The sequence below is a fragment of the Protopterus annectens genome, chromosome 4.part0, assembly GCF_019279795.1.
Source record: "Protopterus annectens isolate FY-2018-M chromosome 4.part0, PAN1.0, whole genome shotgun sequence".
Classification (NCBI taxonomy): domain Eukaryota; kingdom Metazoa; phylum Chordata; order Ceratodontiformes; family Protopteridae; genus Protopterus; species Protopterus annectens.
In genome coordinates, this window is record NC_056733.1 from 603,420,282 (window position 1) to 603,447,961 (window position 27,680).

General features: G+C 44.1%; 1 protein-coding gene across 2 annotated transcripts in view; it reads left to right on the forward strand.

The window, feature by feature from the left end:
• Nucleotides 1-27,680, forward strand: part of CCDC92 (coiled-coil domain containing 92) — a 726,248-nt gene that overhangs the window by 568,904 nt on the left and 129,664 nt on the right. Inside the window, exon 4 of one of the 2 annotated variants that reach the window (XM_044068541.1) lies at nucleotides 4,455-4,523. The exons of the other annotated variant lie outside the window; for it this stretch is intronic. Within the exon in view, the coding sequence (XP_043924476.1) occupies nucleotides 4,455-4,523 (69 nt within the window). The remainder of the gene's footprint in view (nucleotides 1-4,454; nucleotides 4,524-27,680) is intronic. 2 annotated transcript variants of the gene reach the window in all.

Below are 27,680 nucleotides of genomic sequence, written 5' to 3' on the forward strand. Positions count from 1 at the left end.
TATTTTTAGGCTAGGAGTGTATGTTTTAATGGACTTTCATGAGACTTAATTGTACTTTAGACAGGAGTGATCTTGTTTCCTGTCAGTTTAAAAGGTGTTTAAGATAATTGAAAAACACTTTGTGTGTGGAGAAACTGTATTAATTTACTTTTGGGGCTAACAAGGTGTCCTAAAGTGCTTTCTACTGTGCAGGCTAGGAGTGCATGTTTCAAAGGACTGTCATGAGACTTAATTGTATTTTAGACAGGAGTGATAGTTTTTCCTGTCAGTTTAAAGGTTGTTTAAAATAATTGAAAAACACTTTGTGTGTGGATAAACTATGCTTATTTTACTTTTAGGGCTAACAGAGTGTCCTAAAGAGTTTGTACTGTGTTTATATGGGAAAAAGTGACTTGTAAATACATGTTTTCCTCAAGAAAGTGTACCTTTTTGGCTTGACCATGGAACAGTCCTTCTTCCAGCCACAAAAATAAAAAGTTAAGCAAATAGCCTTTGCCACCACAGCAGACTAGCAGTTTGTGTCAGTGACAGGTGGGTGACTCTTCTGTTACCATAGTTTGATCCTCAAACCACTTGTTTTTTACCCTGGATAGCTGTGGTGTACACCTATGGCCACTATGGACCAGGGGTTAACCATGTACTCTGTGACTGTTGAGGTCCCCTCAGTGGGCAAAAGAGAGACACTCTTATTGGTCTTAGGAGAGGGACCAGATAAGGCTTCCCTCTTTAGTCAAAATGTACCCATCCATGGGGAAGCTGCTGTTGCTGTTAACAACAGTCTCAGTCCCATTTTTTGTTTCTGTCAGAAGGAAGCAGAAAACTCTTCACATTTCCTTAGACAGGAGTAGCTTTCTGGCTATGGCTCAGGTTTTACTTCAGGCTATTGATCCTTCTTATAAAGTGGTTTCTAGTAAAAAAGAGGGATACCTCTTGTCCTGAAGAGATTCCAGATTCTGAATCTGGACAAGAAGATGAAGGGACAGATAAGAGGATATTTCCTCAGTTCTCTGATTCAGACTGTGTAGAGAGTTCAGTTTCTGATTCTGATTTTGGGGGTTTCACTTTCTCTGAAACTGTTTCCAGAATGTGCCAGTGTTTTCAATGGGAGAACAATGAGGTTTCTCAGTCCCGCAGAAAATGCTGTGAGCTGTTACAGAAGGAATTTCTAGAACCTTCACACATTCCCCCAGCTCTGTCAGCTGTGAAGGATGTGTGTGTCACTGCCTGTATACTATTCCCAAGCCTGACCCAACAGCTGTAGCTTTAGTTAATCCTACTACTGCTAAACATTTGGTTAATTCCAATCCTACTCTTTCTGACAAGAATGGGAAGATTATTGAAAAGTACAGGAAAAAGTATATGTTTCTGCAACTTTGGTTTTCAGAATTTTCAATTATCAGGCTCATATGTTAAAGTTTATTCTGACTGATTGTGAAAGTATGAAGAATCTTTATCCTGCAGTTTCTTCTTTTCAGGAAGCATCTGGTTTAAATTATGTATTTTCTAGTTTCTACCATTGTACAAATCACTACTCATTGTTTAGAGTGCATGTATGGCTCAGCTGATACTTCTTCCAGAGCTTTTCCACTGGTACTGTTTTGAGGAGGTTTGCCTGGCTGCATTCTCAGAACCTCCCAGATGATGTAAAAAAATGAGATATTAAATTCTCCTTTGGAAAGAGATTTAGCTTTTTTTGTTCCTTTGCTGTATATGTTATCCAAAAAGTGTGATTAAAGGGGTAGGTTGATACAGGGTATCGCTAAGATTTTTCTTCCCTGCTTTTTCAAAATTTCTAAGGGATTCTATAACCCCTCATCCAGTTTTGGGAAAGAAAATAAGCAATCTCATCAAAGTGCTGGTAAACAGACATTTAAAGAGAAGTGGCAAGGAGTTCCAAAAATAATTCAGGACCCCCCCCCCCCGCAAATCGAGGGCAGTCAAACAAGTCAGAATAACTATTTAAGGGACCTTGTCCTCCTCTCTCCCATCCTGGCAGCCCCTTTTCCCTTCCAGAAAGTCTGAATCTTAATTTTTCCCTTTGGCAACAGGTAGTTTCAGACAAATGAGTTCTGAAGATTATTCTTCAACATTACTGATGGCAGTAGGAGGAAATCCGTCCATTTCAGAAGGTAATTTCTCAAACACCAAACCAGACACTTTTATTTTCCCCTGTACTTTAACACATAGTGTCCCAGGGAGTGATCGAGCCAGTTCCTCCTTCCCAAGTTGGGAAAGGGTTTTATTCAAGGATGTTTTTAGTGCCAAAGAAATAAAATACTTGTAGACCATTTCTGAATCTTTCTTTCGTAAACCTCTTTGTGGTAGTGACCAAATTCAGAATGATGTCACTTCACAATCTGTTACCTTTTCTCCTTCTTCAAGTTTCCTGGTAACACTAGATTTAAACAATGCTTATGATCACATCTTTATTCATCCAGACTTTAGGCATTTTTTAAGGTTTTGTGTGAGTGTATCTCCTTATCAGTTCTGTGCATTACCCCTTAGGCTATCCACTGCACCAAGAGACTACCCTCCGAATTTACTAATCTTCCATGCAGGACTAGCTTAGTCCTGCACAGAAGCGGCTGTTTAGGAGCAGGAAGGCAGCGCGCCATGCATAGTAATGAGGCACGCTGCCTGAGCTCCTAATCTTACATGGAGCATGTAAGACTGCAGGGGGGCATGTCTGAAAGCAGAGCTGTCAGAATATACATGCCCCTGCAATGAAGAACAGCTGAAAGGACTAAGAAATGAGCAAGACCGCTCATAGCTGTCTGCATATCCCTACCAACAGTCCCCCCGTGTACAGCAGCAAGTATATAGGAATATAATGAATAAATCCTTTTATTTTTTTAAAACTTCGATTAAAGCTAACCATAGGTATGCGGTTGAGCTCAATGCTTAGCTACGGTTAATGCAGCTTAAATGGCTGAAGAGGATAACAAGGAAGATATATACAAATGAAGCAGCATAGCAGTAGTGTAATGGGCAGAGCATTTGCCTTACGAGCAGGCATTCGCGGTTCGAGTCCCACTGCAGCACATTCCATTTTCCCTGGCAAAGCACAAAATGACCAATATGTTTGTTGCATAACCCACTAAGTAACATATATTTATGAAATGGAGTACTGTAGGAAATGCACATGTGAGGTGTCAGTGTCATAATGAATAAAGCAGGTGTAAGTATATAAGTATATAGTAAGCAGATATAAGCACCATTAAGCAGTAGTAAGCATGTAGAAGCACTAGTAAGTGGGTTTAAGCCCGTTTGTGCAGGGGTAAGCAATGCACACACAGGTTAAGCAATATTGAAGCTAACTCTCTGTAAGCATATGTAACCAGAGGTTAGCATTGCTTACCCTCACAAACCTGCTTACAAATGCTCAAAACTGCCATAATCACTCTGTATCCAACGGCCCTTGTTCTGCCCATCAACAAAATAAACAGCCTTGCAGGACTTGAACCCAAAACCCTATACACTATAGTCACAGTTAACCACCAAGCCATCACAGTAGTACAGAAGAATGAGGTATCAGCAAACAAGTCGTCACTATAGTAAAATCAAACTGAACCTGTGAAAGGAATCAGTATACAGACATATGTTCTATAACCCACTACATAACATAAATATGTAAACTGGAGTACAGCAGTAAGCTCAGAAGTCAGGTGTAATTGTAATATCGAGTGTTGAAGTCCCCAATGAAACACAAGGACCCCATACAGTGTACATACACATGAATCATGGATACCAAGTATACATATAAGATGTAATGAATAATAAATCAATGCCAAAAAAAAATGTAATGCAAAGTCAAATGTAAGCAACACTAAGCATTACACAGGCCAGCTTAGGAGGTGTAAGCAATGTGTAGGGCAGCTAACTAAATGTGTCCAGTGTTATATCCCTTTAAACAATGCCAACCATGGGTAAGCAGGTTTGCCCATAGCTTAGCCTTTTCAAAACTGGCCAATCATGAAAAAGTGTAGGAAATCGGCCTTACTTAAACCCAAGAGGTGGGAATACATCTCATAACTGGTTGTAGTTTCCCTTGCAGACAGTATGTCAGGAAGGGGAGAGGGTGTGTGCTTTCAGGCGCAGTGCTAGTGTATCCAGGAGTCCAGAGACATGGCAAGACTCCTCGTCAAAGACGATGAACAGAGACTGCTGCAGGGCCAGTACCAGGGCTCCCAATATAAGGTGGATGCCTGGGACCGTCTCGCCAATGACCTCACCAGTGCCACTAGCATACTCCGAACTGGTGAGCAGGTCAGGCATCACTATGCCGACCTGAAGCGGCATAAGGGGGACCTCTTGGACCAGTGGATCCAAGAGGCTAGAACGGCAAGGGATGTTCCAGCTGTGTGTAAGTATCAGTCCACTACCTGTTTAATAATTGCCAGATCATGTATATCATGGATAGGTATGGCTAAATATTTCTCTTATGTCCTCCACAGCTATAGTCGAGTGGGCCGCGAACCAGGAGGCCCATGGCAGTCGCTTGGAGAGGTTACGACATGAGGCAGGTCAGTAATACTCTTGCTTGTACTATCATAGGAAATAAATCTAAACGTATTAGTAAATTAATCGCCTGTATAAAACCTGTAGTGTTTAAGGCAAGTACTGCATACACTGGAGAATATGGCAGGAAAAGACTCATATAGTATGTACGTAAATAAAAGCATAGTAGCCTGACAATAAAGGTCTAACTGCTGGACTGCATGTGTATACTCTGGCATCATATGATAATATAGATTTGCATTCACGTAACAGTACTGTTGTAATAAGCACTGTTACCCACACCATTCACCATGAATAGAATATGTAGGAATGCCTGTATACGGCTGGTGTAATCCCCAGAGGCCATTTAGTACAACTGAGAAACACATTGACAGAAAACAGGGAAAAGGCAGACAACAAAACCCGAATAGCACATGCAACTGAGATGTGAACTGTTGTTTTTTTAGCACACACAGCCATGGTTTGAATCCTGCCAGTGGTAGTAGTCTGCATACAGAATCATACCCCACAACTGTACAGATATGTCCAGTAAAGTGGCCCATATCTGTTGCCTGTCAACCTGTCCCCCTGGGAAATCAGTGGGATGATCCCAGATGTATAGGCAGCAAATAGGAAATACAACTGATTGACACATATATGAGAACAAAGCTAGCACACTAGCAACTCCCCAAAACCTTATGACAATAAGAGGCCACGTATGTCCCATTTACACCCCCATCTTGTCAAGCAGTGGCCAGAGTGTGTACAGTAACAGATTGAGATGTATGTGCATAATAGTAATGTGGAATCTGGTACTGTGTGTGACAACAATCAGGTAGTGCAAACAAACATTCCTCCCACAGGTCTGTCAGATAACAACACTGTGCCAAGAAATACAAGAATGATACCCTGTACTGGTACTGTTTACATTGGTATTGTATGGCATTGTGAGTGATGCAGTTGCTCTGACTAATGAGGTATTATGCATCACTGTCACCCACACTGTCCTACAAAATATAACTGTCTAGGAAATCTGTACAAGAGTGTTGTAATACAAGGTCAGAATGCAAAAGCACAAGAGAATTATAGAACAGAAATTAGATAGGAGATATACAGCAATATCTATATAGCACACGGAACTCTGATGGACAGTGTTTAAGTTGTAGCAGACACAGCCATGGTCTGAATCCTGGGAGTGGAAGTAGGCTGCATACAGAATCATACCCCACAACTGTACAGATGAGACCAGAATGTTCAGTATATGGGCCCATATCTGCTGCATGTCCCCCTGGTAAGTCTGTGGGATGATCCCAGATGTTTATCCAGCAAACAGGGAATACAAGTGATTGTCCAACATCTCTGTGAACAAACCTGTCACTGTAACAACTCCTGAAACTGTTAGGAGAGTAATAAGCCACGTATGGCCTATCTACACCCCCATGTTGTCAAGCTGTGACCAGAGTGTGTACAGTCACAGAGTGAGATGTATGTGCATAATACTGATGTGTAATCTGGAACCTTGTGTGGCAACATTCAGGTAGTGCTAACAAACATTGTTCCCGCAGGTACGTCGGATACAAACACTGTGCTGAGAAATAAAAAACATTATACCCTGTACTGGTACTGTTTAGTCTGGTATTGTAGGGAATTGTGAGTGTTGCGGTTTCTCTGAATAATAAAGTATCACTGATCACTGTCACCCGCACTGTGCTACATAATTTAACTGTGTATGAAAGCATGTATATGTGTGTGTCAAGTCACTAAAGGTTGGAGAGGGCAATATTCTAGATATGTCCCAGTACACCTGCATGTGGTCAACACATGGCCAGAGTCTGTGCAGAAAGAGTTGGATAGCCATGTGCACAACATCAATCCGGAATCTGGGAGTATGTGTAGAAACAGTTAGTGTTAACATACATTCCCTCCACGGGTATACCAGGTAAGAGGTGTATGCTGCAGGTAAAACCAGTTCATGTATAACGATGACGACAGCCATATCAGTGTCCAAACTAAGGCTATAGGGTAGTGTAGTAAGACTTGTAAGGTACAAATAATAGCACTGACTAGGAAAGTAATGTGGACTACAGGAATATACTAGTTGCTAATTGACACCCCCCCCCACCATATCTCCAACAATAAACAACATACCCACCCCAACCGGTATGTAATGACTCCAATGTTCTGACAATGTCCTGTTGTTTGATAAATATTTTAATTGTTCCCATGCATGTGCTATATTGAATTATTCCAACATTGGTGTCATGGTGCCATCAATGTACCTGTATGCTGTTCTTATTACCACTTTGGTCCCATATATGCATGTATTCTGTTTGCTATGCAACTGTCCCATATCTGCTGTTTGGGTTAATGAGAATATCTATGCATGCTGTTATACCTAACCCTGGAATGTGTTGACTATTACTAACCCACATATGATGATAACCTCTAAACACTATAGCATGTTTGGGAAGGCCGGTCCCAGCGGACCCCCTGTCCCACCTCAGCTGGCCGTGGCACCGGGCACCAGCATGTCTGTGGCCCAACCCGGGACTTCCCTGTCCATTGGTCCTGCACCACCTTTGGTTGGAACCGCCCCAGGGGATGGGGCTTGCCCCCCCCCAGGAGTGGGTGCGGACAGGAACCTGTCACCCATCGCCAGGTCTGAGTCGTGGTGCGTAGCGAGCTCAGCCAGCAATTTGGTGATCTGCAATGCCAGCTTGAGGGTGGCGTGTCGCGATTAGAGGGTCAGCCTGGCTCTGTGACTCAGCCCCCAGCACAGCCACCTTCAGGGCTGTGAAGGTGCAGTGGTGACTGCCCATGGGTGGGGACCTCAGTCACACTGTGTCCAGTAGGGAGCTCATGGGCTTCCGATTTCCCAACATCCCTCCTCATCAAGGTGTTTACCCCCCCCCACATGTGTCACATACCACCCCTGTATGCATCTTGTTTGTCTTGTCTGTTAACTTACCCAACCTGCCTCCCCAAAGATACCTACTATCCCTCCTCAACATTCCACTCTTACCTGAAAAAAAAAAGGGGTTCAATCTGTTCCAAAAAAAAAATCTCGCCCCATACATAGCTGTCCATTTCTCACAAGTGTCTACTAGTATGTAATCTGGTCTAATTGGCATGACAACTTATTATTATTGTCCTCACCCTCTCCCAGGGGTTTGAGTGTTGAAATCTACATCCAAATTCAGTGTATATGCACAGCTGTTGCTGTAGAAGGAATGGGCAGCTATGGACCTTCCCCACACCCTTCCTGTACATCCCTAGCTATTTTCCCTGCTGTCTTTCCCTCTCTGTGCCCCTTTTTCACCACTTTCCTGTCGAGCTTTTTTTTCTTTTCTTTTAACGAAATTAGTGGGGGGGTAAGCGGGAGTAAGCACTTTTAAGCAGCAGTAAGCAGGTTTAAGCCTGTTTATGCAGGGTTAAGCAATGCCTACACAGGTTAAGCAATTTAGAAGGTAACTGAGTTTAAGAAACTGTAACCGGAAGTTAGCAGTGCTTACCTCCGTGCAAACCCACGCAAACCCGCTTACAGCTGCTCAAAAGTGCCGTAATCACTCTGTATCCAACAGTTCTTGTACTGCCCAGCAACAAAATAAACAGCCTCTGCATGGCTCAAACCCAGGACCCTGCACACCATAGCCAAAGTGATTTACCACTAAGCCATGTCAGATATACATAACCCTGATGTTTTCACAAACATATCTCCAGCCCAGTCATTCAACAGTACAGGGAATGGATTCCAACATGTAGATGTATGTATGTGTTTGTATATATATTAATATCTAAATAGATAAAACATATCTATATATAGGTTCATAGGTAGGTACTAGGCTATTGGTCCAAGGGCCTAAGTAAGCCTAGCCAACAAGGTTCCCTGGCTTACTCCACCCAAGAAAGTTATTTTCCTGTGCCCCTGTTGAGCAGAGCCACAGAAGTGATCCCCAGAGTGCATTTCCTATTTCCCATCTACTCATCAAGATTTTTCTTGAAGAGTGCTAATGAGGAACTTTGCTTGACATAGATGGCTAGCTTGTTGCAGAGTATGGGAAGTCTATGGGGCAGGAATCTATCCCTCCAGAATGTCCTGTTTATTGTGGTGACAAAATTTGGGTCCCTAGAGCGTGTAGCTCGGAGGGATTGGGATTTCTTTAGGTGCGGCATGTCCAACAGCTCTGGGTTTTACATAGCTTTATATGTTAGGCAGAGATCACCTCGGAGTAGGCAATGTGCTACAGAGTAAAGCTGGAGTTTTTTGAGACGGTCAGTGTAGGGCATATGTTTGAGGCCAGTAATTCTCTTTGTGAGGTACTTCTGTGGCCTTTCCAGCTGCTGCAGATGTCTTGTGAGGTACATTCCAAAAGGGGTGTTGTACTCTATAATGGGTCTAATGAGTGTTGAGTAGAGGGGAACAATGATCTCTTTTTTCCTGGATGGGAACCCTTTTGTGATGAGGTGTGCCACATTGAAGGATTTATTGACTACTGTGGCATTGTGATTATCAAAGGAGAGACTACTGTCCACCTGGGTCCCAAGGTCTCTTATCACACATTCGGTGTTAAGTAGATTGCCGCCTATGTAGTAGTTCATGGGTACAGAGTTTTTACCAAAGGGGATGACAATGCAGTTTTTGGTGTTGAGCTTGAGGCCGTGGCTCTGACACCAGGCATCTGTTTCAATGAGGCCCTTCTGTAGGATGTCCGCACCATTTGGGGACTCAGCTATGGCTCCTAGATTGCAGTCATCTGCGAACTTCGTTAGCCAAAGACCTTCTGTGTTAGCCTGTACTTCAGAGAAGTAGATATCAAACAGGAGAGGTCCCAGGACTGAACCCTGTGGTACTCCACTTGTCACTGGTTTGAATTCAGATTTAGAGTCTGCACTGGTTTGAAGTCAGATATGGTTATATGTAGATGTTCTTCGTGTTTCATTGTTGCAGTCATCACACTTGGGTTATTTACCTGCAGGTTGCCCTCAGTCAGCCCGAATACCAGAGTCTTGGGATTTCTGCGTCAGATGCTGTCGCTTCTTCCATGACGTCAGGATGTTCATCGTGTTTCACTGTTGCAGTCATTACTCTTGGGTTATCCTGCTGGCAGGCTACCCTCAGTCGGCCAGAATTCCAAAGTCTAGGTCCAGCATCGGTTGCTGTCGCATCTTCCCTGATGTCACTGTGCCAGGGGTATAAAAGATGCAGCCAACACCATTTTCTTCAGTTTTTCTTGCCCCAGATGTCAGGGGCCCCCAAATTGGAAGGCTGAAAAATATGCCAATAAAATGCATGCACAAAAATAACATTTCCTTCATCTACAAGCAAATACACCAAAAAGGTCGTATAGGATAGAGAAGTGCAGATAAGTCCCAGCAAAAAAAAGGGGGATGGAGGGTGGGTAACCTGGACTGCAACAGTGAATACACTCGAACATCTACATTTATGGTAGGTACACAACTATACTATGTTCATTGTGTTTCACTGTTGCAGTCATTACTCTTGGGTTGAATCCCAAAGCAGAGGATGGGTGGCTGGGCTAAATAGGATTAGGAGAGGCTATGAGGCCCTGCAGGACTGCAGTGGCAAAGCCTGCTCTGGACTTAGAGTAAAGAGGTAAGTGGTAGTGCTTTGTGAAGGTGTGCACTGAACTCCAGGTTGCAGCCTCTAAGATATCTTTGGTTGGTACTCCTCTGAGGAAGGCTGCTGAAGTGGCTGCTGCTCTGGTGGAATGAGGCCTAATGCCCTTAGGCACTGATTTGCCATGTTGAGAATAGCAGAAACGGTGACAGCAACCGACGCTGGACCTAGACTTTTGGAATTCTGGCTGAGTGAGGGTAGCCTGCCAGCAGGATAACCCCAAGAGTAATGACTGCAACAGTGAATACACTCGAACATCTACATTTATGGTAGGTACAAAACTGTACTTTGTCAGGGGTATAAAACAGGTAGACAATGCCATTACATCAGGTTTTTCTTGCAGAGAAGGAGCCTGAAACAGAAGCAGTTTGCAAGAACCGGTCGGCCGCTTCCTGAAATTTTCATTTTTCGAGTTTCAAGCCTGAAGTCTTCTAAAGCTAAGTACCCCATTGGAGAGTCTTTTTTCTTGCTTTAACCAATGTCAGAAAAAAAGTTAACAATTGTCTTGCCTGTGGAAAACAAATACCTCACAGAGATTTTCATTATTACAGCGTCACCTATTTAGTCCCAAACCACGACGTCCCTCACTGTTGGTTTTGTGCCTTGTTTAATGCCCAAACCATTCATCATCTGGCTATTTTTGTAGCTGAATTCTTTTGCTCTCATTCTCCATATTCCGAAATGGCTTTGGTGAAACCTTGCATACTTTAAGAGAGCATTTCCACTGGGAATGCCAGGATTATCCTCAGTCCAAAAAGAGACTCAAGAGAATTTTTAGAATTGCCTCAGCACAGGCGCCTAGCTATAACCCCTGTCCTAGATGTTGTAGATGATGTCTTCATGGAATCCAGTCTTACTCCAGACACTTTACCACCGGCCCCTAGAAAACCTGATCGGTACTACAGAGTACCTGATTCTCACAAATTTCTCTTTAAGAATCCCACTGTGGACCCAGAGACCATTTCCCAGGGGCCTAAAGGTATTAAGGCTACTACAGCCAAAAACCCTACTCCAGACAGGGATTGCAGAGCTTTAGACAGATGGGGTAAGAAGGTATATACCTCTGCAACTCTGGCCATCAGGGCATTGAATTGCCAGTTTCATATGTTGAAGTACCAGCAACATATTTTGGAACAAATTAAACAAAAAATGGTGTTACTTCCAGATTATGCAGAAAACAAAGCTTTACAAGTTAATGCATTCTGCAAACAAAGTTAGTAAGCATGCTTTGCAATGTGGCTTTGATACAGGGCTGCAATCTCTGGATCTGTACTGAGAAGGCATGCTTGGCTGAAGGAACAAATCTTGCCAGACCATGTCAAATCAAAATTACTAGACGCTCCTTTAAATCAGGACCGTTTGTTTGGCACCAAAGCAAAAGAGGTTCTTAAAAAGATGGAAGAAAAAGCTAAATCTATGCGAACTGTTAAAGAATTCTTACAAGTGCAGCCACCTAGATTCAGTAAGCATTGGCCTACAAAAAATGGTCCTTTCCAGCCCCTTCCAGACCTTCTCAGTCCAAACCCAGGGGAACCAGACCACCAAGACTACAGTCTCAGGGTATGCAGAGATCTAAACAATGGAGTGCTCCCGCCTCAAAAACGGAGTGGCAAGCCACCCCCTTATGGTAAAAGTTCCCAATGACTTGTCAGTTATCCTTCCCAGCCCTGCCCATCCACTTGCGCCCCCTAGGATGAAAACTTGCCCTCCATGCCAAAAACTGGATGTCCATTACTCAGGACCGATGGGTTCTAAACATTGCATCCCAGGGGTACAGATTCTACTTCCATTCCCTGCCATCCCCAAGTGGGTTTTCAGACCTTCCTCCAAACCAGTTTACATTCATGTGTGCATATTGCACAAGGGTGAACAGCAATTGTCCGAAATGCAGTTTGCAAAGTTTGCAAACGCCGAACGGAAAAAGGTTAGAATGTGCAATGAGCGAATGCACAGTGACATTCGCTCACTGGGCATTCAACATTTTGGGGCGGATTGCACTATAGTGGGGATCGGAAAATGGTCCCTTTCCCCACTGTAGTGTGATCTCAGAGTTAGAATATTAAAGTAGGGGGTGTGGTGGAGTGCAGGGGGGGTCTTACCCCCCTGCTTTACACTTCATTAGATTTTTTTTTGCGACATTGTTTGAAAATCAGCAAATCTGCTTTTCGATTTGCTGATCTTCAAACATTTAAAACTGTCACTGTTTTCATTTCCGTGGTTAGGATTCGCTCATATGAGCAATCACACCACTGTGATTCGATTTTGTAAAGGTAAAATCTCCAAACCAGTGGGCAGAGGTTCAGAAGCAAGTACATTCCCTGCTCAATATAAGGGCCATTCCACCTGTTCCAGTAGAACAAAGGGGACAGAGTTTCTACTCCAGACTGTTCCTGGTGCCCAGAAAAGAGGGCTCTTGGCACCCTATCCTGGATCTATTAATACTCAACACCTTTCTGGTGGTCTCAAAATTCAAAATGCTAACCCTCCAACAACTTCTACCTATGCTAGCCAAGGATGCAGGGTAGTCACCCAAGACCTAAAAGAAGCCTATCTGCACATTCCCATAAGAGAGTCTTGCATGAAATACCTCCACTTCAGGGCAGGCTCTATGCACTGTCAGTTCTCTGCACTTCCCTTTGGCTTATCTACTGTGCCCAGAGTATTCACAAAGTGCCTGGCCCCAGCTATCGCATACTGCAGGCAGAGAAATATCCAAATTTTCCCATACTTGGACAATTCCCTAATTCAGGCGGACAGTCAGGAATTGCTACTTCAACACCCAGCATTTGTAAACAGACTCCTATCTTCATTGTGGCACACCATCAACGAATAGAAATCACAACTGGTGCTCAGTCAAAAAATTGTATTCCTGGGACCAAGCTTGAACACAACTTCCCAGATGGCCTTTCTCACTCCAGAAAAACAGACTTATTTGAACTACTTCAAATACATGGCCACCAAGACCCAGCTATTGGCAAGGAAAATACTGCAAGCCCTAGGATTCATGGCCTCATGCATTCTGCTAATTCCATATGCAAGACTGCATATGAGGAAACTTCATTAGTACTAAGTCTTTGGTACCAACATTCTCAGGACCTGGAAACAGTCATTCCGATCATTCTTTGCCTAAGGGCAGAGTTCCTCTGGTGGGCAGAAACATGCAACCACAACAAGGGAATGCATTTCACTCAACCCCTCGCCATCCAAATCCTAACTATGGGCACATGAGACAATGCATGGGGGGGCTCACATGGCAGGCAAATGCATTCAGGGAAAGTGGAGCCCAGGACAAATTCTCTTGCACATCAGTCAAAAAGAGGTGTTCACTGTACAGTATGCTCTGACAGCCTTCAAATGTCTAATCCTTCCAGGACAGCTGCTGATAAAATCAGACAACACCACAGTTATGTGGTACATAAACAAGCAGGGGGGAGCCCATTCTTACCCACTCTGCAAGTTAGCTATGGCCCTGTGGAACACAGCCTTGAGCAACAAGTGCATCTGCAAGCTCAGTTCCTGCCAGGCAAACAGAATTCACTGGCAAATGACTTAAGCAGAAATCTCCTGGACCCACACGAGTGGAAATTAGAGCCCAACACCTTCAATCTTCTAACCCAGAGGTGGGGGACACTGGAGGTGGACCTCTTTGCCTCCCCCAAGAGCCACCAATTGAGCAAATTCTGCACCAGGAACCCTCACAGCAGGGTCTGGGAGGTGGATACCTTATCCTTCAAATGGGAAAACCTCTTAATTTATGCCTTTTCCCCCTCTGCCCCTCCTCTCAAAGGTACTACTCAAGATCAGACAGGACAGCCCAAGGGCAATTCTTATTGCCCCAGATTGGCCATGCCAACACTGGTACCCACTTTACGCAGTCTGACAACACTGACACCCTGGCACCTTCATCAGACACTTTCCCTGCTGTCTCAGCAGGAGGGACAGATTTTGCATCCACAGCTGCAAACCCTAAACCTTGCAGCCTGGCTTATCCCCTGAATACTCCACCAGCAACCCTCAGCAAGCAGGTGCTGGACGTCATTCTTGAGGCCAGATGGCCTAGTACTAGAAAATCCTATGCCGAGAAGTGGAAAAGATATTGCTCTTGGAGTCAGTCTCAAGGAAAGAACACAGCTGTGCTCTCCTTACCTCAAATCCTTGATTACCTAGCAGAGCTTCTCCACAGAGGCCTATCTTTCTCCTCCATTAAGATTCATGCCTCTGCCATCTCACCTCATTATAATACTGAGCCACCTCTATTCTCTCACCCTCTCATCAAACAGTTTCTGAGAGGGGCTAACAACTTAAGGCCCCATAGTAGAGAACCCATTGCGGCCTGAGACCTTAACTTTGTACTAGAAAAGCTCACGCTCCCCCCTTTTGAACCTGTGGCTTCAGCAGAGTTAAATTCCTTTCTTGGAAAACAGTCTTGCTTTTAGCCATAACCTTGGCTAAAAGGGTATCTGAGTAACAGGCACTAATGGCTGTGGAACCCTTCATTATTTTACATGCTGACAGGGTTTCCCTCTGGACTAACCTGTCCTTTATACCTAAGGTGGTCTCCAGTGTAGCTCTAAACCAAGCCATCCATTTGCAAACCTTCTTTCCTAATTCTCAAAATAAAGGGGAAAGGATCCTGCACTCCTTGGACGTGCACAGACAGCTCAGGTTCTACCTTGACAGGACTAAACCTTTCAGAAAATCTGACCAACTGCTAGTCAGCTTTGCTGCAGGGGCAGAGGGCAAGGCTATTTCAAAGCAAACCATTTCCAAATGGATAGCACACTGTATTCATTTCTGCTACAAGCACCATGGAAAACCTACCCCACAGGGGATCAGAACACATTTCACTAGGACTACTTCCACCTCTACAGCATTTCTCAGGGGAGTCCCTACCAGGGACATTCTGGAAGCTGCAACCTGGAGTTCTGTATACACCTTCAACAAGCATTACCTCTTACCTACTTTTTCTAAATCCAGAGCTGGATTTGTACAGCAGTCTTACAAGGCCTGCTAGCCAGCCCTAACTCCTCTTGAATGCCTCCACCCTTCCTCAGCTTTGGGAATCAACCCAAGTGTGATGACTGCAACAGTGAAACATGAAGAACATAGTACAGTTGTGTACACTTATCATAAATGTAGATGTTCGAGTGTATTCACTGTTGCAGTCCTGGTTTCCCTCCCTCCAGCCCCGTTTTTTTCTGTCGTTTCTACCTATCCTCTATATGGCCATTTTTTTATGGCAGGGGTATTTACTTTTTAATGGTGGTCCACACCCTATACTAGCTTCCTATTTGGGGGGCTCCTGACATCTGGGGCAAGAAAAACTGATGTAATGGCATCGGCTGTCTGTTTTATAACCCTGACGACCTGACATCATGGAAGAAGCGACAGCATCTGACGCAGAAATCCCAAGACTCTGATATTCGGGCCGACTGAGGGCTACCTGCAGGCAGATAACCCAAGTGTGATGACTGCAACAGTGAATACACTCGAATATCTACATTTATGGTAAGTGTACACAACTGTACTTTGTAGATATAATATATATATATATATATATATATATATATATATATATATATATATATGTGTGTATATAAATATAAACATATATACATACAAATGCATACATCTATGGATGTATATGTCTACATCTATATGTATGTATATATATATATATATATATATATATATATATATGTGTGTGTGTATATGTATATATATATATATATATATATATATATATGTATATATATATATATATATATGTATATATATATATATATATGTAAGCAGATATATATATATATCTATATAGGTATGTACGGACATACATCTGTAGATAACAATGGGAACATAACAAAAACATGTGTGTCCACATACACCGTTAATGGGGTTGAGAGGCCCAAACAACATACGTCTTGTATGAATCGGTATACCCCCCCCCCCACAGCTAAACACGTCTTCCCTGCAATACACTACCAACTACTGCAGATCCCATAACCAGGACCTGACAGTACATGGGCACAAAATGTTAACAGTACTCCAACCCACGTATATGATGTCAGGCTGATATCAGTAACATATTATGCAGTACAGTCTGGCTCCCATAGGGAATGTACAATGTGAAAGCTATCAACATCCCTAGGATACATATACACAGACACATATATGCAGATAAAAATATACACACACACACATATATATATATATATATATATATATATATATGCATATATATATATATATATATATATATACACATTCATATATATATATATATATATATATATATATATATATATATATGTAACTTTACGTACACACGCAGAGATATGTATGGTAAGATACTTATGTAGAAGGTGCACACAGTATGGAACAGCCACTATGCCTACAGTTAACACATTAACAACTGGACACTGTATGAGCCACCCATATAAATGACAATCATTGCCTGCAACATATACCCACAGAGAGATCAAAGAATTTAACACCACACACAGGTTTGCATAAATGGGAAAACTTTATTTGTGTACTATTACAGTTGTATATGCCATTTCATATAGCTGTTTAGACACTGACATCCATATAAACAGAGTAATGCAACTGTGAAACAGTTATACTAATACAGTAGTCTGGAAAGGCTTACAAATGTTGCTGTCCAGGCTGAGGCCTTCAAGTAGTACAATAGTAAAGATAGACTGAGCCACAGGATACCAAAGAATCAACAGTAAGTAATGCAGATGTATAGATGTTCTTCATGTTTCACTGTTGCAGTCATCACACTTGGGTTATCTGCCTGCAGGTAGCCATCAGTCGGCCCGAATATCAGAGTCTTGGGATTTCTGCGTTGATGCAGTCGCCTCTTCCATGATGTCAGGTTGTCAGGGATATAAAACATGCAGCTGACGCCATTACATTAGTCTTTCTTGGCGAGAAGGAGCCCGAAGCAGAAGCAGTTCACAAGTGCCGGTCAGCCGCTACCTGAAATTTTCATTTTTTTGAGTTTCAGACCTGAAGACTCTTAAAGCTAAGTACCCCGTGGGGATTCTTTTTTCTTGCTCTAACCGATGTTAGATTAAATTAACAGTTTTCTTGCCTGTGGTAAGCAAATACCTCACAGAGATTTTCATTCTGACTGCGTCACCTGTTTAGGCCCAGACCACAACATCCCTAGCTGTCGGTTTTGTGCCTTGTTTAACGTCCCAGTCATTCATCGGTGGGCTAATTTTATATCTAAATTCTTTCACTCTCGTTTTCCGTATTCAAAAATGGCTTCGGTAAGCCATCTGACTACTGATCTTCCAAAGAAGTGCAAAGACAGAGACAGACTGCATAGGTCAAAAACTGCCGACTCTTCCGTTAAGCTTGTTGCCAGTCCGCTGGTACTCAGTAAAGTGCCTTTGCAGCCCCTGATGCCTGCTTCTACAGATTTGCAGGCCTCTGCTGAGACCCTTTCGGAGTCCGGTATGCCACAAGATGCATCTTCGACTATCGAACCTGCGGATGTCTCTACCTTGGATGGGTCCGGAGCCGCTGTGCAGGCACCTGCTTCTGAGGGTGTATTCCAACCTACAGATGTTCATATTAAACTGACAACTTAATTTCCTACTAAAACTACCAAGTTTCTCAGGCCCAGAGTTTGCACTACACCTAGAAAACCGACCTCCAAAGCGCATGCTCATCCTTCCGTGCCACAAAAACAAATGCTTAGAATGGCTGAAGACCTTATTACTCTAATTAGGGGAAGACAACCTTCCTCTGCCAAAAGAAAAATAATTGAATTTCCTTCTGATTCTACAGACCAGGAGTCTGATGACTCTGACCCTTCTGATTACCAGGACATGCCCTTATCTACCTATGAGGATTCAGATGCAGAGGAATCCATACCCTCTGCCTTCCCTCCAGAGGATTTCTCTTTTGGTGAAACCGTGCATACCTTAAGAGAGCATTTCCTCTGGGAATGCCAGGACTATCCTCAGTCCAAAAAGAGACTCAGAGAATTTTTAGATTTGCCTCAGCACCGGCCTCAAGATACACCCCCTGTCCTGGATATTGTAGACAGTGTCTTCTTGGAGTCCAGTCTTACTCCTGACACCTTAGCACCAGCTCCTAGAAAACCTGACAGGTACTACAGAGTACCTGATTCTGACAAATTTCTCTTTAGAATCCTACTGCATTTCCAGAGACCATTTCCCAGGGACCTAAAGGCATTAAGGCTACTACAGCCAAAGACCCTACCCCTTCAGACAGGGATTTTAGTGCTTTAGACAGATGGGGTAAGAATACCTCTGCAACTCTTGCCATCAGGGCTTTGAATTGCCAGTTTCACATGTTGAAGTACCAGCAATATATTATGGAACTAATTAAACAAAAAAATGGTGTTACTTCCAGATTGTGCAGAAAATAAAGATTTACAAGAGTTAATGCAGTCTGCAAACCAAGTTAGTAAACATACTTTCCAATGTGGGTTTGATGCCTTAGAAGCATCTTGCAGGTCTGCTGTCACTGGGTCTGTACTGAGAAGGCATGCTTGGCTAAAAGAACAAGTCTTGCCTGACCATGTCAAAGCAAAATTACTAGATGCTCCATTAAATCAGGAGCGTTTGTTTGGCACAAAAGCAGAAGAAGTTCTTAAAAAGATGGAAGAAAAAGCTAAATCTATGCAAATGGTCAAAGATTTCTTACAGGTGCAGCCACCTAGATTCAATAGGCATTGGCCTTCAAAAAACTGGTCCTTTCCAGTCCCTCTCAGGCGTTCTCAGTCCAAACCCAGGGGAAACAGACCACCAAGACTACAGTCTCAGGGTATGCAGAGATCTAAACAATGGAGTGTTTCCACCTCAAAACCAGGGTGTGGTAAGCCATCCCCTTATGGAAAAAGTTCACAATGACTTTCCAATTACCCTTCCCAGCCATGCCCAAGTACTTGCCCCCCAGGAGGAAAATTCGCCCTTCATGGAAAAAAACTGGATGTCCATTACTCAGGACCGATGGGTTCTAAAATTGTATCCCAGGGATACAGATTCTACTTTCACTCACTGCCAACACCAAGTGGGTTGCCAGACCTTGCTCCAAACCAGTGGGCAGAGGCTCAAAAGGAAGTACTTTCCCTTCTTCATATCAGGGCTATTCAACCTGTTCCAGTAAAACAAAGGGGACAGGGATTCTCCTCCAGATTGTTCCTGGTGCCCAGAAAAGAGAGCTCTTGACACCCTATCCTTGATCTATCAATTCTCAACACCTTTTTGGTGGTCCCAAAATACAAAATGCGTACAGTGCAACAGCTTCTTCCTATGCTAGCCAAGGATGCCTGGCTAGTCACCCTAGACTTAAACGAAGCTTATCTGCACATCCCCATAAGGGAGTCTTTCAGGAAATATCTACGTTTCAGGGCAGGCTCTATGCACTATCAGTTCTCTGCACTTCTCTTTGGCTTACCTACTGCGCCCAGAGTATTCAAAAAATGCCTGGCTCCAGCCATTGCATACTGCAGGCAGAGAAATATTCAAATCTACCCATACTTGGACGATTGCCTGATTCAGGCAGATAGTCAGGAATTGCTACTTCAACACCTGGCATTTGTAAAAAGACTTCTAACTTCACTGGGATACACCATTAACGAACACAAATCACAACTGGTGCCCAGCCAACAAATTGTTTTCCTGGGAGCAAGCTTGAACACAACTTCCCAGATGGTGTTCCTCACTCCAAAAAAGCAGGTCCATTTGACAAACTATTTCAAACTAATGGCCAACAAAACCCAGCTGTCTGCAAGGTAAATACTGCAAGCCCTAGGGTTCAGGGCCTCATGCATTCTGCTAATTCCATATGCAAGACTACATATGAGGAAACTTCAGTGGTACTTAAAAAGTCTCTGGTGTCAACATTCTCAGGACCTGGAAACAGTGATTCCTGTCATACCTTGTCTAAGGGCAGAGTTCCTTTGGTGGGCAGAAGCATGCAGCCACAACAAGGGACTTCCTTTCACTCAATCCCTCGCCGCCGAAACCCTGACAACAGACTATGCATGGGGGGCTCACATGGCAGGCAAATGCATTCAAGACAAATGGAGCCCAGAACAAATTCCCCTGCATATCAATCAAAACGAGATGCTAGCTGTACAGAATGTTCTGACAGTCTTCAAATACCTTATCCTTCCAGGACAGCTCCTGATAAAGACAGACAATGCCACAGTTATGTGGTACATAAACAAGGAGGGTGGGACTCATTCTTACCCACTCTGCAGGTTAGCCATGGCTCTGTGGAACACAGCCTTGAGCATCCAAGTGCACCTACAAGCTCAGTTCCTGCCAGGCAAACAATATTCACTGGCAGATGACTTAAGTAGAAATCTACTGGACCCTCACAAGTGGAAACTGGAACCCAAGTCATTCAAACTTCTAACCCAGAGGTGGGGAACTCCAGAGGTGAAACTTTTTGCCTCCCCCAAAACCAATTGAACAAATTTTGCACCAGGAACCCTCACAGCAGAGCCTGGAAGGTGGGCATCCTATCCTTTACATGGAAAAAACTCTCAATTTATGCCTTTCCTCCACTGCCCCTCCTCTCAAAAGTACTACTCAAGAGCAAACAGAACGGGCCAAGGGCAATCCTTATTGCACCAATCTGGCCACGCCAGCACTGGTACCCACTCCTACATAGTCTGACAGCAGTGCCATCCTGGCACCGACATCAGACACCTTCCCTGCTGTCTCAGCAGGAGGGACAGATTTTTGCATCCCCAGCTGCAAACCCTAAACCTTGCAGCCTGGCTTATCCCATGAATACACCACCAGCATCCCCTCAGTAAACAGGTGCTGGATGTCATCCTTGAGGCCAGAAGGCCTAGTACTAGGAAATCCTATGCTGAAAAGTGGAAAAGATATTGTTCTTGGAATCAGTCTCAAGGAAAGGATACAGCTGCGCCCAACTTACATCAAATCCTTGATTACCTAGCAGAGCTGCTCCACAGAGACCTATCCTTCTCATCCATTAGGATTCATGCCTTTGCCATTTCAGTTCATTATAATACTGAGCCTCCTCTCTTTTCTCACCTTCTCATCAAGCAGTTCCTGAGAGGAGCTAACAATTTAAGGCCCCCTAAGAGAGCTCCCACCCTGGCCTGGGACCTTAACTTTGTACTGGAAAAGCTCAGACTTCCCCCTTTTGAACCTGCTGCTTCAGCAGAGTTAAAATTACTCTCTTGGAAAACAGCCTTACTTCTAGCTATTACTTCAGCAAGAAGAGTGGCTGAGTTACAGGCACTAATGGTAGTGGAGCCCTTCATTATTTTCCATGCTGACAGGGTTTCCCTCAGGACTAACCCTTCCTTTATGCCCAATGTGGCATCCAGTGTGGCTTTAAACCAGTCCATCCATTTGCCAACATTTTTCCCTAATCCTCAGAATAGAAGGGAAAGGATCCTGCACTCCTTGGATGTGCACAGACATCTCAGGTTCTACCTTGACAGGACTAAGCCTTTCAGAAAATCTGACCCGCTACTACTCAGCTTTGCTACAGGAGCAGAGAGCAAGGCCATTTCGAAGCAAACCATTTCCAAATGGATAGCACACTGCATCCATTTCTGCAACAAGCACCATGGAAAACCTACCCCACAGGGGATCAGAACTCATTCCACTAGAGCTACTTCAACCTCTACAGCATTTCTCAGGTGGGTACCCACCAGGGACATCCTGGAAGCTGCAACCTGGAGTTCTGTACACACATTCACCAAGCATTACTACTTACCTATTTTTTCTAAATCCAGAGCTGGATTTGCTACAGCAGTCTTACAAGGCCTGCTAGCCAGCCCCAACACTTCTTGACTGCCTCCACCCTTCCTCAGCTTTGGGAATCAACCCAAGTGTGATGACTGCTACAGTGAAACGGGAATAACATAATACAGTTGTGTACACATAACATAAATGTAGATGTTCAAGTGTATTCACTGTTGCAGTCCTGGTTTCCCTCCCTCCAGCCCCCTGGCTTTTTCTATCCTTTTTACCTATCCTCTTTATGGCCAACTTTTATGGCAGGGGTATTTGCTTTCTACTGGAGGTGTTCCACACCATGTAATAGCTTCCTATTTTGGGGGCTCCTGACATCTAGGGCAAGAAAAACTGATGTAATGGCATCGGCTGCATGTTTTATACCCCTGACGACCTGATGTTATGGAAGAGGCGACAGCATCCGATGCAGAAATCCCAAGACTCTGGTATTTGGGCTGACTGAGGGCTTCCTGCAGGCAGATAACCCAAGTGTGATGACTGCAACAGTGAATACACTCGAACATCTACATTTATGGTAAGTGTACACAACTGTACTTTCAGCAGCCTCTGTCTACACTCTGTACACAATCCCTAGGGGGTAAAGACCTCAGTTGACACAATGGGATGTAACTGTTATATAACAAGGCATAACTAACACCATCACAAGCACACTGACAAACAGAACAGTCTGTATGGGAAGAGGCAGTAGGCCTGCATTTACCCAATTTATTTAATTAATTTAATTGTAGTTGAATTGTATGGTAATGTACATCCAGATACCTTAAGGCAGCTTACCCCTAATACCCCCACATGTTGTAACAGCCTAGGTTAGTTATGGTGCACCCACCCTAGACTCAATAATACAGGGCCATATACCTCTGTTACATACACTGGCCTCTAGAGTGCATAAGGGCACACATGTATTGTGTAGGTGAAGCCCACACATATATGGCCCCAGCCCCACTGTATGTGTGGGGGATACAACAGCAGTGGACTGATGGTAGGAATGGCAGCATGAAATACTCACAGCCCACTACAGAACAGCCCCTGACAGCATGTCATATGTGCAAAGCCTAGTATGTAGGTGGAGGACAGAGGCTGGAACACAGGCCCATATGTGGAAAACTGTTGTTATACACTAAGCAAGTCTCTGGTGTTACAGGATAGTCTGCAACATACCCTTAGTCTGGGATTTGAAGTTAGAAACAAAAATGGATGTAGCCATGTACTGATAGCACTCAACACGCACACACTGCCAGTGAAATATCTGACACAAGACATGTGTGGTGGACAGACACAACATAATAGGCAAACCTCTGGCCATCAAGAGGATAGGCCTACAGTTGAGAGCTATGCAGACCGACTGCATTCCAAGGTAAACTAGTATGTACACACAAACCCTGTAACACCAGTACTATACAGTGCATACCACAACTCTACTCACACTCTGTCTGTAGTTCTGGAACCTCCTACAAATATGTAGCTGGCCTGAGTGTGCAGGTTCTCCTGTAAGAGGTATTGCTACCTACTGTCTGTAACACTGATGCCCACACACAGGAAGGATGTTCATCACACAGGAAAGGTAAAGGGACCACACCCACATGATGTAGGGATTTATAGCAGGTGGTTGCAATGACAGTGGTAATTGGAAGTATTACAGAGCAAGCTGCATTCAGGTAGCAAGTGGACGACACTGATTGGTGCAGAGGCCAGCACCTGATTATGTGCATCACCTACTAAAGCCATGCTGCAATCTGTTCAAAGCAGCTCAATCCATTTACTGGAGAGAGACTGAGAGAGAGAGAGAAAGAGAAAGAAAGGAAGAAAGAAAGAAAGAATGAAAGAAAAAACATAAACTAAAACAAAAGCCTAAGTAAAGCAAAGGCAAAGTAAAAGCCAAAGGAAAAAAAGAACTATTATAACATCCACCAAGCCATCCAGAACTGACATCATTCCCACAACAGGCATGTGAAGTATATATGCATGTAATTGAATGAAGTATCTGGTCCATAATAATGGGATAGATGATGTGAAATGATTTATATGTGCCATCAGGTGTTGTAATGATGTTCAACTGAACAACTGCTATGGACAATAGTGTCTGTCCCTGTGGGTAGTGGGCCATAGCCGTCAACTGTGCAGATCAGCACTGACTGATAGGATATAAGCCATCATAGTATGTGTTGTGTATTGGGAAGTATGTATATTACATGGCCAATAGCTGGTGGTGGAAGTAATGCCATTATGATGGACATGTGGGACCCACAGCCCATCCGTTGCAGGGTACTCAGGTTAATCTGTAATGTAGAATGCAGGAATGCCATAGGTATGTAATAGGGTTACCTGCAATCTGGTCCTACATATACCCCCTAATGTCAAGCTGTGTCCATATGTGGCACCTGTCTGTGTTGTAGCAAGGCAGAACAGTGCAGCTGTGCAGGAAAATGTGAGATTGTGGATCTGATGTCTGAATGTGCCCCACATATAGATATGCATATGTGTACATATGTACACATATATAATATATATATATATATATATATATATATATATATATATATATATATATATATATATATATTTCAACATGTATGTCCACAAATATACAGATACCCATGTGTAGACATATATATGAGCACATATATACAACATAACATATATCTACACATATATAGATATATACCGATATGCACATGTTAACATATCAAACATATATGCATGTAAATACATGTCCCTTATATTACTACCACAGTGATGCATGCTGTGTGTGAGGCAACAGCACACATAGCAGTACACACATATATCTATAGCTGGCAGTGTGTGCAACATGGACGGGTATGTCACAAGTTAATCCCTTGTTGGGACCAGATTGCCCTCATCTGTGAAGTATGTAATGGGAATATGGGGAAGTATGGCAGGTATAGTTGTGGAGGTGGTCAGGGTTGGTAGATATATAGGGCAGTCTACAGGGGTGGTATGTGACACATGCAGTGGGTAAACACCCTGGAATGGTGTGTGTGGTCTGTGATGTGGACCACCCCATGGGCCCCAACATGGGCACAATGGGAACAAGCCTCCCACCCACTGCTACTCATAACAGCAGTCCATGTCCTGAAGGTGCCTGGCTTGGAGGCAGAGCAGGAGGAGCATGTTGGCCCTATGAATGTGTATTGGGTGCCTCAAAGTGATGTAGCACATCCCATATGTGTCTGTGGAACCCGTTATGGAACAGACCCTGGACCTGACTTCAGGGGACAGAAACATGTCTGTGTGTGCCCCCCGGGGGGGGACAATATCCCTTGGGTTGGTTCAACCTGATGGTATTGCTGGACCAGTACATGAGGAGGCCCCAGGTTAGGACACACATGTGATGCCATCAGGTAACATGGGCAGATGTGTTTGCAGAGGTGATTCTGCTGGCCAATAGTACATATACATGTTATTGTGTCACTATTATAGAGCATATGTTGGTAGTAATAGTCTACACAATACTGGAATATGTCCAACAGCATGCATAGATATCCCCAATAACACAGAATGTCAGATGTGCAGTAATCACAAAGCAGCCATGCCACAGGCATATATGGAACCATAGTGGCCCTCACAATGGCATGCAGGTGAGTAGTCTTTAACAGGCCAGCAATGATAGTGTCCACACAGGGAACATGGCTACAATCACATAGCAGAAAGTGTGGTACAGTACAATATCTGTCCCACTGCTAGGTAAGCTGTAGCCATACCTATTGAGTTGTGTGTACAGTATGTTGAAGCTGATATGGTGGGGGGTGACAGAGATGTGTAGTATGAACTGTGGTCACCTTGCTGTATGAGTTGCTCAGACCTGTTTCCATCTTTATGTCTTTCAGCCAAGATGTCACATGCACGTTTGCCTACTTATTCAGCAGCTGAAACTGAAGTGCTCATTACATACCTAATCCAGCACTACCCAGTGCTGTTTGGCAGGGCTGCCCATGACCACCAGGAGCGGACCGCCCTGTGGAACTACCTAGTCCACAGGGTCAATGATGTCGGACTGCACAACTGCAGTTATGAGCAGGTCCGGCATCATTGTACTGACTTGCTTCGCAATGCCCGTAGGCGTGCTGCTGCCTTCCAGGGGGATCACCTCACCACAGGGGGGCCATGCCTACCATCTCCCCTGACATGTGTGGAGGAGCTCCTGGCCAGCCTAGTGGCACCTGCCCATCCAGCCAGCCACCAACCGCCAGACACCTTTGTGGAGGTGGGTGTCACCCACACACCAGCCGAGGAGCATGCAAGTAAGGACACTGGGCACATCGGTAGACCACTGTTGCGTATGCATCTACATCAGTACGGGTAGATCATGCATATCTGACATGTCATAGATATATTGTGTTGCTGCATAGTAGTGATAAACAGATGTCCAGATGTGGTAGTATTGTGGAAATGTACCTTGATGTATTGTATTACTGCACCCACTCTGTAGCACTGCCACAGGTGTGGCCACTGACATTGCATCTCTCACCCTCTTATGTAGGTCCCTACGGGATACCACCAAGGCAGCAGCCTGCAGCTGGTGAGTATGGTTTATGTAGATGCTTGCCAACACAACGGGCACATACTGGCAATGGTATATTCCATGCACACATCTAACACACCTACCCAGAATGCATGCTGTACATGTGCATGTATTGTTGCTGTGAAATGCATGGCATCACAGGGGTGACCATGATGAGTTATTGAAAGGGTATGTCAGACACCTGCATGATAATTAACATCCTGTCATTGAGGAATGTGCCCATAGGAAGTAACATAATGGTGGAAGACATGGCCTACAGTAGGGACATGTTTGGAACAACACCCATATACAGTGCAACACCAGTGTATATACCTGTAGGACAATGGCAACTGCTACATAGATACACTGTGGCATATGGCATTACAGTAGTCCATATTATCAGCTTGGACTAGGCTGTAACTTGTGGTGTTCAGTATGGGACACTGCAAAGTGACACACATATGTAGGGCATTCTTGTCATGCATCTGCAAAAAGACTGAAGAGGGGGGTATCAGCATGACACACCAGTGCACTGCAGCAGGGATCCTAAGGATGCTAAGAATGGCAGTATCTGTACATAGTCAGGTTCAGGACCTGTGGAAGATGTAATCCTACCCCCACAGCAATAGTGACGGCAGTGGGTGAACACCAAGGGATGTGCACATGAGTAGACTTTGCAATCATGAAGAGTAGGGGAACATGTGTAGGGCAGACTGAACATACACTGGCAATTGCAGATGGCCCACGCTGGTATACTCCCGCCAGGAGTAGTGACTGCTGTAGTACACACAAGAGGTGTGTCACACCATCATAGCACACATATGCCCACACAGAGTGTATGCATCATGGTCAGTGTCCACACACCTAACACATTCCGTAGACACTGCATGTGAAAGTACAGGACATATGTCACATATCGGGCACATGTACTGTTAAGATATGCAGTGATGTGGTCCCAATGCAGATCACAGATGGGTACGTCATATCAGGAAGGATGTGTACACCCCCCATAGCCATGGTATGCTCTGATGGTTGTTGGTGTAAGAGTACTGGATTGGTCATACATGGTCCGCTGATGTTGAGAGCTGTAAGTCAGGCATCAGGCATTCACCAATACCAACTGTCCACATATCATCCCAGGTATGTGCTGCTGAAAAACTTAGGGGCTCTTTGCATTAAAGCTGACATAGCTGACACAGTACTACACATTCTGCAATGGGTTGTACACCTGTGA